We start from the raw sequence: 14,907 nt of genomic DNA, 5'->3' as shown, positions 1-14,907 counted from the left end.
GGGAGAAAGACCTTTAATGTGGCACATATGATAATCAACGTGACTACTAGACTCCTGGGAGGTTATAATTCCTTTACACATATTTATATGTTTGGCCAGTCGTAAAGCTTTATACATGGGTACATGTAAGTTTCAAAATGGGGCAAAAATATACAAGGTTGCTGCTTGCAGACAGTCAAATTAAAGCTCAGGTAGCTGCTGGTGTAATGCAGATTCAATGCTGAAATCATGATGATGCACTGTTTTGAGCTAAAATAAAGTTCATTATGTAATTAAGACATACCTCATTGGTGTTCCAACGTAGTCGCTCCTTGGGTAGAATGGCACACTTTGGCAAACAGTCAAGCAGTTTTTTTGGAAGGAACACCTTCACATGGTGGTGATGATGATTTTCTAAGAAGAAAATGAAGACATGTGCTTACTACAAAATTCTAAAAATATGACTGTATCAACACAATGATGGTTTAAAGGCAAAGGTGTGCAGGGAAGACCAGAGACAGGTGGAATTGTTATACATCAGCTTCTAAAATGTAGAAATTCTGTCTGTGACTGCAGCTTCCTCAGCTTCAGACACTACATATTTATGGACAGTACACTTCAGACACTATATATTTATGGACAGTATACTTTAGGCACTACATATTTTTTATGGACAGCTACTTCAGGGACTACATATTTATGGGCAGCATACTTCAGGCACTACATATTTATGGACAGCACACTTCAGGCACTGCATATTTATGGACAGTAAACTTCTTTGATACTTAAAAAAAATTCCTGAAATGACAAGCGCAAGCATAAAAAAAAAAAGCCATTTAACAAATTATACAGTGTTAAATCATGATACATGTACCAGCTGCCTTTATTAATTCTAGCACGTCTCAATACTCAAAATAAGTAATTTTCAAAAGTTTGTGCATAGTACACTTTGCATATGCCTAGCAGAACTTTAAGCTTAAGGCTTAGAGTGATAAAACAAAACAAAACAAAAAAATGCCCTGTTTTACTTTACATTTCTTGCAGCTGAAGAAAGATTTTATGGCAACACACTATGTCAGGAATTATTACTGTTAAACACCTAATAACCGGGTAAGTGAGCTAATGCAAAAACAATCTAACTTCAGTCATGACCAGTAAAAAGAAGTTATGTACCTACCATAACGTTCCACGTTAGTCTTCATCTCGCCTTCCTTCTTGCTGTTTGGGTTCGGAGCCGATCCTCGGCTCCGACTCGGCCATCTTCAATAGCTCGAGAGCTGTTTACTGGCTCGAGGCTACCCCTTATCCCATGATGCCTAAAAAAAGCTACCCAGATCTCATTTGTAATAGCTAACCCCAGACATAAGTTGAGAAAACCAGTTATCTAAGAACTGGTTGTTCAATATATCTAATTATAGAATAGGTTATGAAAAAAACCTGGCCAGGAGAGCAATAAGGAAAAAAATTCTCAACCAGTGAAAACCAGAACTCCTCTCAGTCCACTAGGACGGGGGAAGGAGGGAGGAACGCAAGAAGGAAGGCGAGATGAAGACAACTAACATGGAACGTTATGGTAGGTACATAACTTCTTTATGTTAGGTTGCATATCTTGCCTTCGTTCTTGCTGTTTGGGACAGCGTCCCTAGCACCTAGCATCCTGGGTGGCTCATTGGAACAGACTCTTCAGAACAGTGGAACCAAAGTCAGCTCTGCTCCGGGAGACCATCTCCACCTTGTAATGCGATATAAAGGTATGAGGGTTTGCCCACATGGCAGCTGCACAGACTGAATCTATGGGCAACCTAGATTGAAAAGCTATGGAGGTGGCTAATGCCCTGGTAGAATGGCCTTTTGGTTTAGCTGGTAACTCTATTTCGTAACTGGCAAATAAAGGTAATAGTATTAGATAACCATCTGGATAAGGTCACCTTGGAAACTGGGAGGCCTTGTTTGTTGAAGGCATAAAGAGAGAAATAACTGGTCTGACCTTCTTTAGTTCTATGAAGGTAAAAATGCAATTGTCTACGAACATCCAGTTGGTGGAGCTTGTATTCTACCCTGTTGCTGTGATTGGGAAAGACACTGGGAGATCTATGGCTTGATTTAAATTGTTCTCTGAGCAAACTTTAGGAATAAAGGATGGATTGGTCCTCAGAGAAACTCTGTCCTTGTGAAACACCAGGTAAAGAGGTCGAACGCATAGTGCTTGAAGTTCTGAGACACACCGAGCTGAAGTGATAGCAACCAGAAAAAGTGTCTTCCAAGACAGAAACTTAAGGGAACATGATGCTGCCAGTTCAAAAGGAGGCAAAATTAAGGAAGTTAAGACTAAGTTAAGATCCCAAGGAGGAGGGGGATCGCTCACTGGAGGTCTAAAAAGAGATGTTCCTCTCAGAAAAGCCTTACGGAGCTTATGAAACATGATGTTAGAATTCAACAATCCGATATGAAAATTTGAAATGGCTGCTAACTGTACTCTAATAGTAGCGGAAGCGGCACCAGAATGAAAAAGTTGTGTTAGAAATTCAAGAATTTAATGGACTGGGGCTGAGAAAGGATCCACATTTCTAGACTCTGCCCAATAAGAAAACTGTTTCCATTTACTAGCATACGTTTTTCTCGTAGTACTCTTATGTGAGGAAACAATAATATCATGGACTGCTGGGGATATACTGGGAAGCCTGGCTAAGGTTGGAAGTGGAGTAACCAAGCTGTAAGCTGGAGTGTTTGGAGGGATTGATGCAACCCGCCTGATTGATGAATCAGAAGATCTGGAATCGGGTCCAGAATCCAGGGCTGATCGACAAGGTAGGGGTGCAGGAACGGAAACCATATCTGTTGAGGCCAATAAGGGGCAATGAGGATCATTTTGCAACCCAACGATTTTGCTTTCTGTATGAGTCTTGGTATTAGGGGAAATGGGGGAAAAGCATAAAGGTGTCCCTGAGGCCAATCATGGACTAGAGTGTCTCTGGGTATATGACCTGGAAGCAGAAGAAGGGAGAAGTAGTTGCTGCATTTGCTGTTGAGAGGGGTGGCAAACAGATCACAGCAAGGCTGTCCCCATTTGCGGAAGATAAGATCCGTAAAGTACAGTTTTGTACCTACCATAAATGTAGATGTTCGAGGATCCACATTGCTGCAGTCCTAACCATTGGGGGTAGTCCGCTGTCCAGTCGGCCCGAATACCAAAGTATATGGCTGACGTCGGTCACGGCGCATTAGACTGATGTCAGGACGTCAGGGTACTAATGCGCATGACCGACGTCATATCCTCAGTCTTTTCTTGCCCCAGATGTCAGAAGACCCTAAAAGACAAGGCCCAAACCAAAACACCAAAAAGCCCTGCACCAAACATATATACAATATATACAAATGTACAAGAATATATACTAACCCACACCACCACCCCTAAACACAGAGGGGAAGGAGGGAGGGTAAATTGGACTGCAGCAATGTGGATCCTCGAACATCTACATTTATGGTAGGTACAAAACTGTACTATGTTCTTCATTCCACATTGCTGCAGTCCTAACCATTGGGTAGAATCCCAAAGCAGAGGTAAGGGAGGCTGGCAAATCATAAGGAAACAGGGGCTGTCAACATGCCTTGCAAAATAGCTGTGGCAAAACCAGCCCTAGATTTAGAGTAGAGAGGAAGGTGGTAATGCTTAGAGAAAGTATGCACTGAACTCCAAGTAGCTGCCTCCAAAATATCCTTAGTTGCCACCCCCCTTAGAAATGCTGTTGAAGTGGCAGTAGCCCTAGTGGAATGAGGCCTAATCCCAGCTGGAATCTCCTTGCCATGATGGGAATAACAAAATGAAATGCAAAACCCAATCCACTTAGAAATAGTTTGCTTAGACACAGGCTTGCCCTGAGAACTCAAAGCAAAAGAAACAAACAACTGCTGAGACTGCCTGAAATCCTTAGTCCTGCTTAAATAATAACGCAACTGCCTATGTACATCTAAAGTGTGCAAAATCTTTTCCCCCTTATTTTGGGGATCTGCATAGAAAGTAGGCAAATGAATAGTTTGGTTTAAAGCCACACTAGAAACCACCTTAGGCATAAAGGAAGGATTAGTACGTAATGATACTCTATCCTTATGGAAAATCAAAAGGGCTCTACTGCCATAAGGGCCTGCAACTCAGAAACCCTTCTTGCAGAAGTAATAGCCAACAAAAATGCAGTCTTCCATGACAAGTATTTCAATTCAGCAGTAGCCGCAGGCTCAAAAGGTTGTAGAGTAAGTTTTTCCAACACAAAATTGAGATCCCAAGCAGGAGTAGGAGCTCATTGGGGTCTTATATTCTTTGCCCCTCTAAGAAACTGCTTGAACAAAGGATGCGAAAACAATGGTGGGTCACAATCATAGTGAGCTGAAATTGCTGCAGCATGAATCTTAATGGAAGAGAAAGACAAACCTTTGTCCAATAACTCAGTAAGATATTGAAGAGCCACACTCAAATTAGGCTCAGAAATCTCCAAATTCTTTGCTGCACTCCAAAATAAAAACCTCTTCCATTTTTCTGCGTACACTTTCCTTGTACTAGGTCTTCTGGCTTCCATAATCACATTTAAAACTTGTTGAGGAAGTTGAGACCTGCTGTGTTTCAAAACAGAATATGCCAGGCTGTTAGATGAAGAGAGTGAAGCTTGACATTGAGCAGGTGACCGTCCTTCTGAGATAACAGATGTGGAATCAAAGGTAAAGGCCATGGAGGCTTCCTTAACAGACTCCTTAGTAGTGGGTACCAGTGTTGCCGAGGCCAATCTGGAGCTATTAAAATCATCCTTGGCTTGTCTTGTCTGACCTTTAGGAGCACCTTTGGAAGAAGAGGCAGAGGTGGAAAGGCATACACATGAAGATTTTTCCAACTGAAAGAAAGAGCATCCACTTTCCAAGCTGTGTGATGAAACCCCTTTGTGCAAAACTTTGGCAGCTGGTGGTTTAGTGGAGAAGCGAACAGATCTATGTCTGGAGTTCCCCATGACACTGTCAATTTCTGAAATACATGAAGATCCAGTTTCCACTCGTGGGGATCCATGATTTGCCTGCTTAACACATCTGCTAAGGAGTTCTGTGCTCCGGCAGAAACCTTGCCTGAAGAGTTAGTTGCAAGCTGAGCGCAGTCTCCCATAAAATCATTGCTTGCCTGCATAGAGGATAAGAATGTGTTCCCCCTTGTTTGTTGATGTACCACATGACAGTTGTGTTGTCTGTTAGAATCAACACCTGCCCTGGAAGAAGTAACTCCTTGAAAGCCATTAATGCAAACTGGACTGCTAACATCTCCTTCATGTTGATATGTAGATGCTGTAGTCTGACAGGCCACTTGTCTTGTATCCACTTTCCATTTAGATGAGCTCCCAAGCAATGTCCGAGGCATCTGTCGTTAAAATCTGACTCGCCTCTGGCCGGGTCACAGAGAGTCCCTTGTTTAGGTGACATTCCTGAGCCCACCACAAAAATTCTTTTGAATGCAAGGTATTATTTGAATGACAGTGTCCAAATCCTGGCAGTGCTGTGTCCATACATTTTGAGATACCATTGCAGCTTCCTCATATGCAGTTTGGCATTGGGAAGCATCAGAATACAAGATGCCATGAACCCTAAGGCTTGAAGGACTGTCCTTGCAGTCAGCCCGGACTGAAGAGATAGTTGATGGAAGTAACTGGAAAGATTCTTTTGTTTGTCCGGGGTTAAAAAGGCCATCTGGGCTGCTGTATTCAGTCTCACACCCAGAAAGCACATGTCTTGAGAGGGTACTAGACTGGACTTTATTTCGTTCACAGAATACCCTAGGCATCTTAGCACTGCTATAACATATTCCAAATGCTGTAGAAGGTCTTCCTTTTCTTGAGCCAGAATCAGGCAGTCGTCCAAGTAAGGATAGATTTGAATTCCTTGTAGCCTGAAGTAAGCTATCACTGGAGCCAGAACCTTTGTGAATACTCTGGGCGCAGTAGATAAGCCAAAGGGCAATGCAGAGAACTGATAATGAGAATTTCCAGCTCGAAAACGCAGATACTTTCTGCAACTTAGTCTTATAGGCACATGAAGGTAAGCTTCCTTGAGATCTAAAGTTACCATCCAATGATCTTTGCCCAGCAGAGGTAAAAGCTGTTGTAACGTCATCATTTTGAACTTGGGAATGTCCAGATAAGTGTTGAGGATAGATAAATCCAAAATTGGTCTCCACGTGTTCCCCTTCTTTGGTACTAGGAACAGGCGAGAATAAAATCCTAGGCCCCTTTCTGGTACAGGAACTGGCTGAATGGCCCCTATTTGGAGTAACAAAGAAATTTGCTTGTGAGCCTCTTTCCTTTGTGGAGGAGGAACGTCTGGCATGCCTTTGAAAGGGGGCAAGGTATGGAAATAAAACCTGTAACCGTGGTGAATGATATCCAAAACCCATCTGTCGTGAGTAATTAAATCCCAATTTTCTTTGAAAAGAGACAGTCTTCCTCCCAAAGGAGCTGCCAGTCGAGAATGTTCTGGCAGCTGAAAAGGCAGGTCATTGGGTCTGTTTACGAAAGGACTGACCCCTGCCCTCACCAGAAGTCTGAGCAGGAGAACTCCTGTTCTAGGCCTAAAAGAACCTTGAGCTCTGCCCCTACCACGTCTAGACCTACCCCTAGACTGGGAATCATACGCAGGATATGTCCATCCCTTAGTAGGCCAATTTCTGCTAAACTTTGGAGGCTGCACCTGCAGAAAATCTTTGACAGTCTGCATAGATTTAGCCTTGTCCTCCATTTTCTTTAAAACTGCTTCCACAGGCGAACCAAACAACACATCAGATTGTAAAGGAGCATCCAAAATCCTTGTTTTAACATGCTCAGCTAAATTCTGATCCCTCAACCAAGCGTGCCTGCGAAGAACAGAACCAGTGGCAGCCACCCTCGAGGAGGCCTGCACAGCATCAAAACCACATTGCAAAGAATGCTTACCCACTTGTTCAGACACATGAACTAAATCCAGCAACTCTTTACACTCAATACCTTCCGCCAGAGCATCCACCTTAGATTTCAATTGTGAAAGGAGATAATTCTGATATTTTAGCATGTGAAACTGACAATTCAACGCCCTCATGGCTAAAGTGGAAGAAGTATACACTTTCTTTCCCCATCTATCCAAAGCCCTTGCCTCCTTATCAGAGGGAACAGGATTTTTAACAACAGAGGCCTTCACACCTTTAGGCCCCTGAGAAACAATTTCTGGGTCTGCCCTAGGACTCTTAAAAAGATACTTATGAGCTTCAGGCACCCTATAGTACCTATCAGGTTTAACAGGGGCAGGAGGCAAAGAACCAGGGTTCCCGGAAGCCTCTGCAAAAACATCTTCCACCACACTCAACACAGGAGGTATAGCTAAGGGCCTATGCTGGGGTAAAAACAAGAATTCCCTAAGTCTCTTCCTGGAATCAGAGAAATCTTGGCCTTCCCATTTAAAATGCTCCCTCATGGAATGCAGAGTCTCTGAAAATGAAAAATCCTCAGGAGGAGAAGCTGAAGGAGTGGAATCATCCACATCAGAATCAGAATAATGAGGATACTCCTGCAAGTCTTCAGCCGAAGACTCAGAAGCCTCTGAACACTGTTCAAAACTCTCAAACTCAGGCTCCACCCTAGGCCTCTTATCAGGAGGGGGCATAGAACCTCTAATCATAGTAATCAAATCCTCTGCCATTTTAAGCATATGTTTCTTAGGCACAGAACCTGAAGTGCTAGGAGAAACCCCCACTGAAGCTAAACTTGGCCTACCTCTCAAGGAAGTCTTGGAAACAGAAGGAGAGGCTCTAACTGCCTTAGGAAGAGAGGGAAGAACAGCTACCTGAGAAGTCCCCTCAGCCTGGCCTACCTCCTGAGAGGGCACATCCTGGAACAGTAAAGTCTCTGCCTGAGACTCCACAGAAACTCCTGGCAAAACCTCTGGCTCCACTGAGCCTTCTAAAGAACCGACGTCCGGGACTGCCGGTTCTTCAACCCTAGGCTTTGCTGCTTTGTCCTTGCGCTTTTTGGACGAAGCGGGCGTCGGAGCTTCCGACGGCATTTTATAATTACAACGCTTCCCAAACACTAACCTGGCACAGTCTAACCTTCTCTTAATAGTGCGTTTGTTAAATCTAGCACAAGAGCGGCATCCAACAACGTCGTGCTCAGGCCCTAAACAAGGTATACACAAAGTATGGTAATCCCTATGAGGTATCTGTTTCCCACAAGAAATACAGTTATTCACTTTTTCTGACATCCGGTTAAATACTGAGGCAAGAAAACCAAAATGTTCCCAACGGGTACTTAGCCAACTTTGATTCGGTCTGAAACTCCGACTTCAGAAAATTTCAGAACGCCAACCTGCACTCGCAAAACTGCTTCTGCATCGGACCGTGTGGCAAAAAAGACTGAGGATATGACGTCGGTCATGCGCATTAGTACCCTGACGTCCTGACATCAGTCTAATGCGCCGTGACCGACGTCAGCCATATACTTTGGTATTCGGGCCGACTGGACAGCGGACTACCCCCAATGGTTAGGACTGCAGCAATGTGGAATGAAGAACATCTTCCTGATTCAGAGAACACTCGTAAGGCATGAGAATAGCTCTGCTGAGCCTGTCCGCTATGACGTTGGATCTCCCAGGGATGTGCATCGCAATCAGAAAATGTTGGGAGGAAATCGTGCATTGCCACAGTCTGAGTGTCTCTCGACACAGGGGTAGGACTTGGTAACGCCCTGTTTGTTGATGTACCACATCACTGACATGTTGTCTGTTTGAATTGCAATGGTCCCAGAAGGAAGAGAGTCTTGAAGGGCTTGCAATGCCAGAAGCAAGGCTCTCATTTCTAGGACACTGATGTGCAGACGGTACTCGTGAGGTTGCCAAGTGCCGTGGACTGTCCTACCCAGATAATGCCCCCCCCCACCCTATCAGGGAGGCGTCCGTGGTCACTGCGGCTACCAGTGGAGGCTGTATGAAAGGTCTGCCCTGAGACAGTAGTGGGGAGTCCATCCACCAAAACAGGCGCCTTTTGCACGTTTCTGTAATCAGGATCATGTGAGACATGGGAAGCTCCTGACAGGACCACTGCGTGAAAAGAAGCCACTGAAGAATTCTTATGTGGAAATGCGCTAATGGAATTAGAAGAATGGCAGCTGCCTTGGAGCCCAGAGCTTGAAGGACATATCTGACTTGAATCCTTTTGCTCTGCATTAGGATTAACACTTGTCGACGAATTGTGGAAACTCTTTCCAATGGTAATCTTGCATACATTTCACTTGTGTTTAACTCTGCTCCTATGTAAGTGACAGACTGACAGGGCAACAAGGCAGATTTTTTGAAATTTACTGTGATGCCTAGTTGAGTGCATGATGTGACTGTATAATCCCGTGCTTGTAAGAGTTGATGCTTGGTGGTAGCAGTGAGGAGCCAGTCGTCTAGATATGGAAACACCTGGAATCATTGACGCCTCAGGTGAGCCGTGACTACTGCCATACACTTGGTGAACACCCTGGGGGCTGAGGTGAGACCAAAGGGCAGAGCTCTGAACTGGTAATGACTGGCCCCTACCTGAAAGCAAAGGAAACTCCTGGAGCGTCTGTTCATCTTGATATGGTAGTACACGTCCTGAAGATTTATCGGGCACATCCAATTGTCCTGACCCAGAAAGGGTAGAATGAACAGTAGCATGACCATCCGAAATTTTTTTATTTGTACAGATTTGTTTAGTCTGCTGAGATCCAGAATCGGCCTCCAGTGCCCTGTCTTTTTTGGTACCAAAAAGAATCTTGAGTAAGTTCCGGATCCAAGCTGGTCTGCGGGGACTTCCTGAATGGCTCTTTTTTCTAGCAGTTTTGAAACTTCTAAGACTGCTTGCTCCCTCAGATTGGGTGGAACATCTGGAAGGGCCTTTTTTGACTGTAAGGGGGATTGATGGAAGGGAATTTTGTAACCTCCGGATATAATGGATAGTACCCATTTGTCTTTTGTTAAATTTTGCCAGGCTTTTGGGTACAGGGAATGTCTTCCCCTGACTGCCTCCAGAGATGAGCAGCCGGGCAACCCTTCAGGGATGCTGGAAGGGCTTGCCAGAGAAGGATTCTCTGTCACCCTGGTTCTGCAGACCCCCTCTGCCATGAGGGCGGCGTCTGTTATTGTTGTTTCCCCCTCTGCCTCTGGAGAAAAAATCACTACGTGTGTCAGGCAAGGATCCCTGGGATTTCGGGAACCACATCTTCCCACTCTTCTGACCCTTGGGGTAAGGTCTAGAGGGAGTGGAAAAATGGACTCCCACGGCAGACAGAGTCTTGCCTTCTTGCTCACACCTGGTCAGCATGTCTTTCACCTGAGTCCCAAAGAGAAAGGAGCCATCAAAGGGAGTAATGGTGAAGGACACTTGAAAGGGTTCCGCAAACTGACACAGCCGCATCCAAGCATGTCTCCTGAGGGCCACACCTGTGCCAGCGGCTCTGCTCGCTCCATCGGCTGCATAGGAAATCAGCCTCATGGAGGAGTTGACTATAGAATTAAGAGTCTCCAGTTGGGAAGCTACTTTGGCTTGTACTCCCTCAGCTGTAGGATCTTGAAGGGCATCTCCAAGCTCTTTCAGGAGATCCATTTGAAGTCGAGTAAAATGACACAGACAGTTCAGGGACCTCATCGAGAAGGTCACTGAAGCAAACATTCACTTTCCGTATCTGTCCATTGTCCGAGACTCTTTGTTAGGGGGATGAACAGATGAAGATGTTTCTGCTCTTTCTTGGTGGCTGCTGCTACCACCATGGCATCAACGGGTACACCTTTGGAAAGGAATTGCTTATCCTGGGGGGCTGTAATAAACTTGTTAGGTCTCCTCGGAGTTGGTTCCACAGTGTCTGGAGCTGACCAAGCCTTCCGAGCCACCACAGACATGAGTGGGTCGAAAGGAGGAGAAACCCAGGAGGTGGAAGGTCGGGAACTGAATGTGCCCAGGAGTACAGACTCATCCTCAGTAGGGGCTAGGGAAGTCCAGTTCCCCCTCTGCCTAAGCATTTCAAGGATGTCCAAAAAGGAAACATCTTCAGAGGGGGACCTCGGGGTCCCTTCCGATTCATCTAAGTCTGTATCTGAAGTGACAGACTCAGGGGAGTCGTCCTCTTGCACGTCTTCTTCCGAGGGGGGTCCTCTGAGTGATCAGGAGAGGCCTTGGAAGAAGAGGGAACACCCAGTGGGATGTCTTGGGAAATTGGTTCCCTACACTTGGGGTCTGGAGGAGGAGCAGAGGTTGACACAGACACTATGGGAGATGGAGCCAATGGAGCTGGTAGTGGAGCTGTTTCAGGGGATAGCACACTCCGCATGACTTTGAAAGCATCCCGACCTCGAGGCAGAGAAAGCTCCGGTTCCGAAGAAATAGGAATCTTTCTCTGCACCGAGGGCGACGGCTTCGAGGCCGATGTTGGAGCCGAGCTCACCTGCGCTGAAGGTCCGAGGGGGAGAACGGGGTCGGACAAGGGTCCGATGCCACTCCATCCTTGAAACCGACGAGAGAGCCCTGGCATCCAGATTCCTCGATAGAAGGAACAATCAAGGTAATTGGAGCTGAAGTTGGAGCCGAAGGAGAGATGATGATCGGAGCCGATGGTTCCACTACCCGCACACCAACGAATCCCGGCTCAAACCTCAATGGAGTCAGAGGAGGAAAGGAAATAGAGGCGGTTGGAGCCAATACCTATTGAGGTGGGCCGGACAGTAATTTAGCTAGTGCCTGTGACTTAAGCAACCTACTTACTACTTTCTCCACATCATGCTCCGAAAGCCTAGAGGATCGAGAGAAGTGTGAAGAACGGTGGCTACATTCACTTTGTAATAATGGTGACCGAGGCACTGAGTGATTGGACTCTAAGGAAGGGGACCTCAGTCTTTTATGGCTCCATGATGGCTCCGAAACATCTGATGGAGCCGACGGAGGAGTTGTCTTGTCGGTGCCAGCCAGAACCGACATACTCGGTTGTTCCAGTACAGGAGTCGGCTCCGAAGGTGGAGCCGACAGTTTGGCAGATTTAGGGGATTTCACTGGCTGGGAACTCTTTGCCGGTGAATCCTGAGGCTTCAATAAACCCCGAAGGATTCATTTGTTTTTGCACTCCTGCAGGACCCTTGGACTAAAGGTGTGGCAAATAGAACAAGAGTCTTGCAGGTGAACAGCGCCCAAACAATAAACACAACTAGTGTGCCCATCTGTCAGAGACATTTTCTGACAGCATGAGTCACACTTTTTGAAGCCAGAAACTTTCGTATCCTTGGACATAACTCTATCACTATACACAATCCAAGCACTACAAAACAGACAGACAAAAAATTTCTCCTACTAAACGAACTCAACAGATTTTTTTTTTTTTTACACTAACAAAAAAGGAAGGGAAGGAGAGCCTCTAAGTTAAACGGCTGTCCTAAGGGAGGGGGAGGGGAGAACTCTCTAATTTAAACGAGTTCTTAAGAAAAAAATGGACTGCAGAAAGAAGCGACGTCCACAAACAACACCACAAAGAAGAAAACTATAAGGGGTAGTATACTATTTTTTTAAGAAGTTTAAACAAATACAATTATATAAATATCCAAAAGTATACAAGCCTGACCCAGAAACAACACACCTCGTAGCTGAAGCTGCAAACGAGATCTGGGTAGCTTTTGCTAGGCATCATGGGATAAGGGGTAGCCTCGAGCCAGTAAACAGCTGTCGAGCTATTGAAGATGGCCGAGTCAGAGCCGAACCCAAACAGCAAGAACGAAGGCGAGATAGACAACTTAACATCAATGTTAATACAGAACAGCATAATAACAAGTCTAAGTAATGTTTATTCTGGAAAGTGGCCTGCTTTAGTCAAAAAGGATGAAGAACAAGAAACCAAACTTCAAAACCAGGCACAAGTAACCACATCTGTAACTGAAACTCAAAAATAGTTCAGTGCTAATTTGCCACAATTTATTTTGCAGGTTATATTTTTAATTCACTTTATGAATCCTTCCTGAATCAAAACCACATTGCAAAGTATGCTTTCCCACTTGTTCAGCTGCATGCACTAAATCCTGCATTTCCTTGTTATCAGAACATTCAGAATTTGTCAACATTTTCTGTTTAAGCAGTGACATTAAATATTGCTGATATTTAAGCATATGAAACTGACAATTTAAAGCCCTTACAGCCAAGGTAGCAGAAGTGCAAACTTTTTTTCCCCCATCTGTCCAGTGCCCTAGAATCCCTATCAGAGGGGACAGGGTTTTTGCAGTGGAAGCCTTGACCCCTTTGGGACCCTGAGATATAGTTTCTCGGTCAGCAGCAGGGTTTTTATATAGAAATTTATGAGAGTCTGTATCTGTCTGGCTTGACAGGTGCAGAGGGTAAAGAGTCAGGAGACAGGCCGGACTCTGAAAATACATCATCTACAATGTCTAGAAAGTACAGTTGTGTACCTACCATAAATGTAGATGTTCGAGTGTATTCACTGTTGCAGTCATTACACTTGGGTTATCCTGCTGGCAGGCGACCCGCAGTCGGTGTGAGTTCCAAAGTCTTGGTCCGGCATTGGTTGCTGTCGCCTCTTCCCTGACGTCAGTGCGCCAGGGGTATAAAAGTTGCAACCGACGCCATTTTCTTCAGTTTTTCTTGCCCGAGATGTCAGGTGCCCCCAGATAGGAAGGCTGAAAAGATAAAAATATGCCAAACAACTAAGCATATATTACTATAAACACTTACTTCATCTACAAGCAAATACACCACATAGGCTGTATAGAGTTGAGAAGTACAGAATAGTCCCAGCAAAGAGGGGGGTGGTGGGTGGGTAACCTGGACTGCAACAGTGAATACACTCGAACATCTACATTTATGGTAGGTACACAACTGTACTATGTTCATCGTGTTTCACTGTTGCAGTCATTACACTTGGGTAGAATCCCAAAGCTGAGGTTGGGTGGCTGGGTCTAGATTGGATTTGGCAAGGCTAACAAGCCCTGCAGAACTGCAGTGGCAAAGCCTGCTCTGGATTTGGAGTAGAGAGGTAGGTGGTAGTGCTTGGTAAAAGTGTGCACTGAACTCCAGGTTGCAGCTTCTAAGATGTCTTTGGTTGGTACCCCTCTGAGGAAAGCTGCTGAATTGGCTGCTGCTGTGGTAGAATGAGGCCTAATGTCCTTAGGCACAGATTTGCCATGTTGTGCATAACAGAAGCGGATGCAGTGTCCTATCCATTTGGAGACTGTCTGCTTTGTAATAGGCTTTCCTTGTGATCCTGCAGCATAAGCTACAAACAGTTGCTCAGTTTTTCTGAAAGCTTTTGTTTTGTCCAAGTAAAATCGTAGCTGCCTGTGTGTATCCAAAGCATGCAGAAGTATTTCCCCTTTATTCTGGGGATTTGGGTAGAAAGTAGGTAAATGAATGGTTTGGTTTAAGGCCACATTGGAGACCACTTTTGGCATGAATGTTGGGTTTGTCCTAAGAGAAACCCTGTCCTGATGAAAAATGAGGAAAGGTTCCACGTCCATCAATGCTTGTAACTCTGAGACTCTTCTTGCTGAAGTTATCGCTAGGAGCAGAGCAGTTTTCCATGACAAGAATTTTAGATCAGCTGTGCTGGCTGGTTCAAATGGAGGCAGTGTTAGTTTTTCTAAATCAAAATTGAGGTCCCAAGTAAGTACTGGTGCTCTTCTAGGGGGTCTTATATTCTTTGCCCCTCTGAGGTACTGTCGTAGTAGAAGATGTGTAAAAATAGGAGGATCTGTACTGTAATGAGCTGAAATGGCAGAGGCATGGATTTTAATAGATGAAAAGGATAGGCCTTTGTCCAACATCTCAGTCAGGTATTGAAAAATATGAGGTATATTAGGGACCAGTGGGTCGAGCCCTTGTGCCTGGTTCCAAGCACAGAATCTCTTCCATTTTTCTGCATAAGA

The 14,907-nt window shown here is 45.0% G+C and overlaps 1 protein-coding gene across 5 annotated transcripts in view; it reads right to left on the bottom strand.

Annotated features, from left to right (window-relative positions):
• Positions 1-14,907, bottom strand: part of CAMTA2 (calmodulin binding transcription activator 2) — a 2,181,461-nt gene that overhangs the window by 1,399,376 nt on the left and 767,178 nt on the right. For all 5 annotated transcript variants that reach the window (XM_044077091.1, XM_044077090.1, XM_044077092.1 and 2 more), the window contains one exon: positions 284-393. In XM_044077091.1, coding sequence (XP_043933026.1) covers positions 284-393 — 110 coding nt within the window. The remainder of the gene's footprint in view (positions 1-283; positions 394-14,907) is intronic.

The sequence above is a fragment of the Protopterus annectens genome, chromosome 7.part0 (genome assembly GCF_019279795.1).
Source record: "Protopterus annectens isolate FY-2018-M chromosome 7.part0, PAN1.0, whole genome shotgun sequence".
Taxonomy (NCBI): Eukaryota; Metazoa; Chordata; order Ceratodontiformes; family Protopteridae; genus Protopterus; species Protopterus annectens.
Note: the sequence above shows the minus strand (reverse complement) of the source record. Positions and strands in the feature narration are given on the sequence as shown.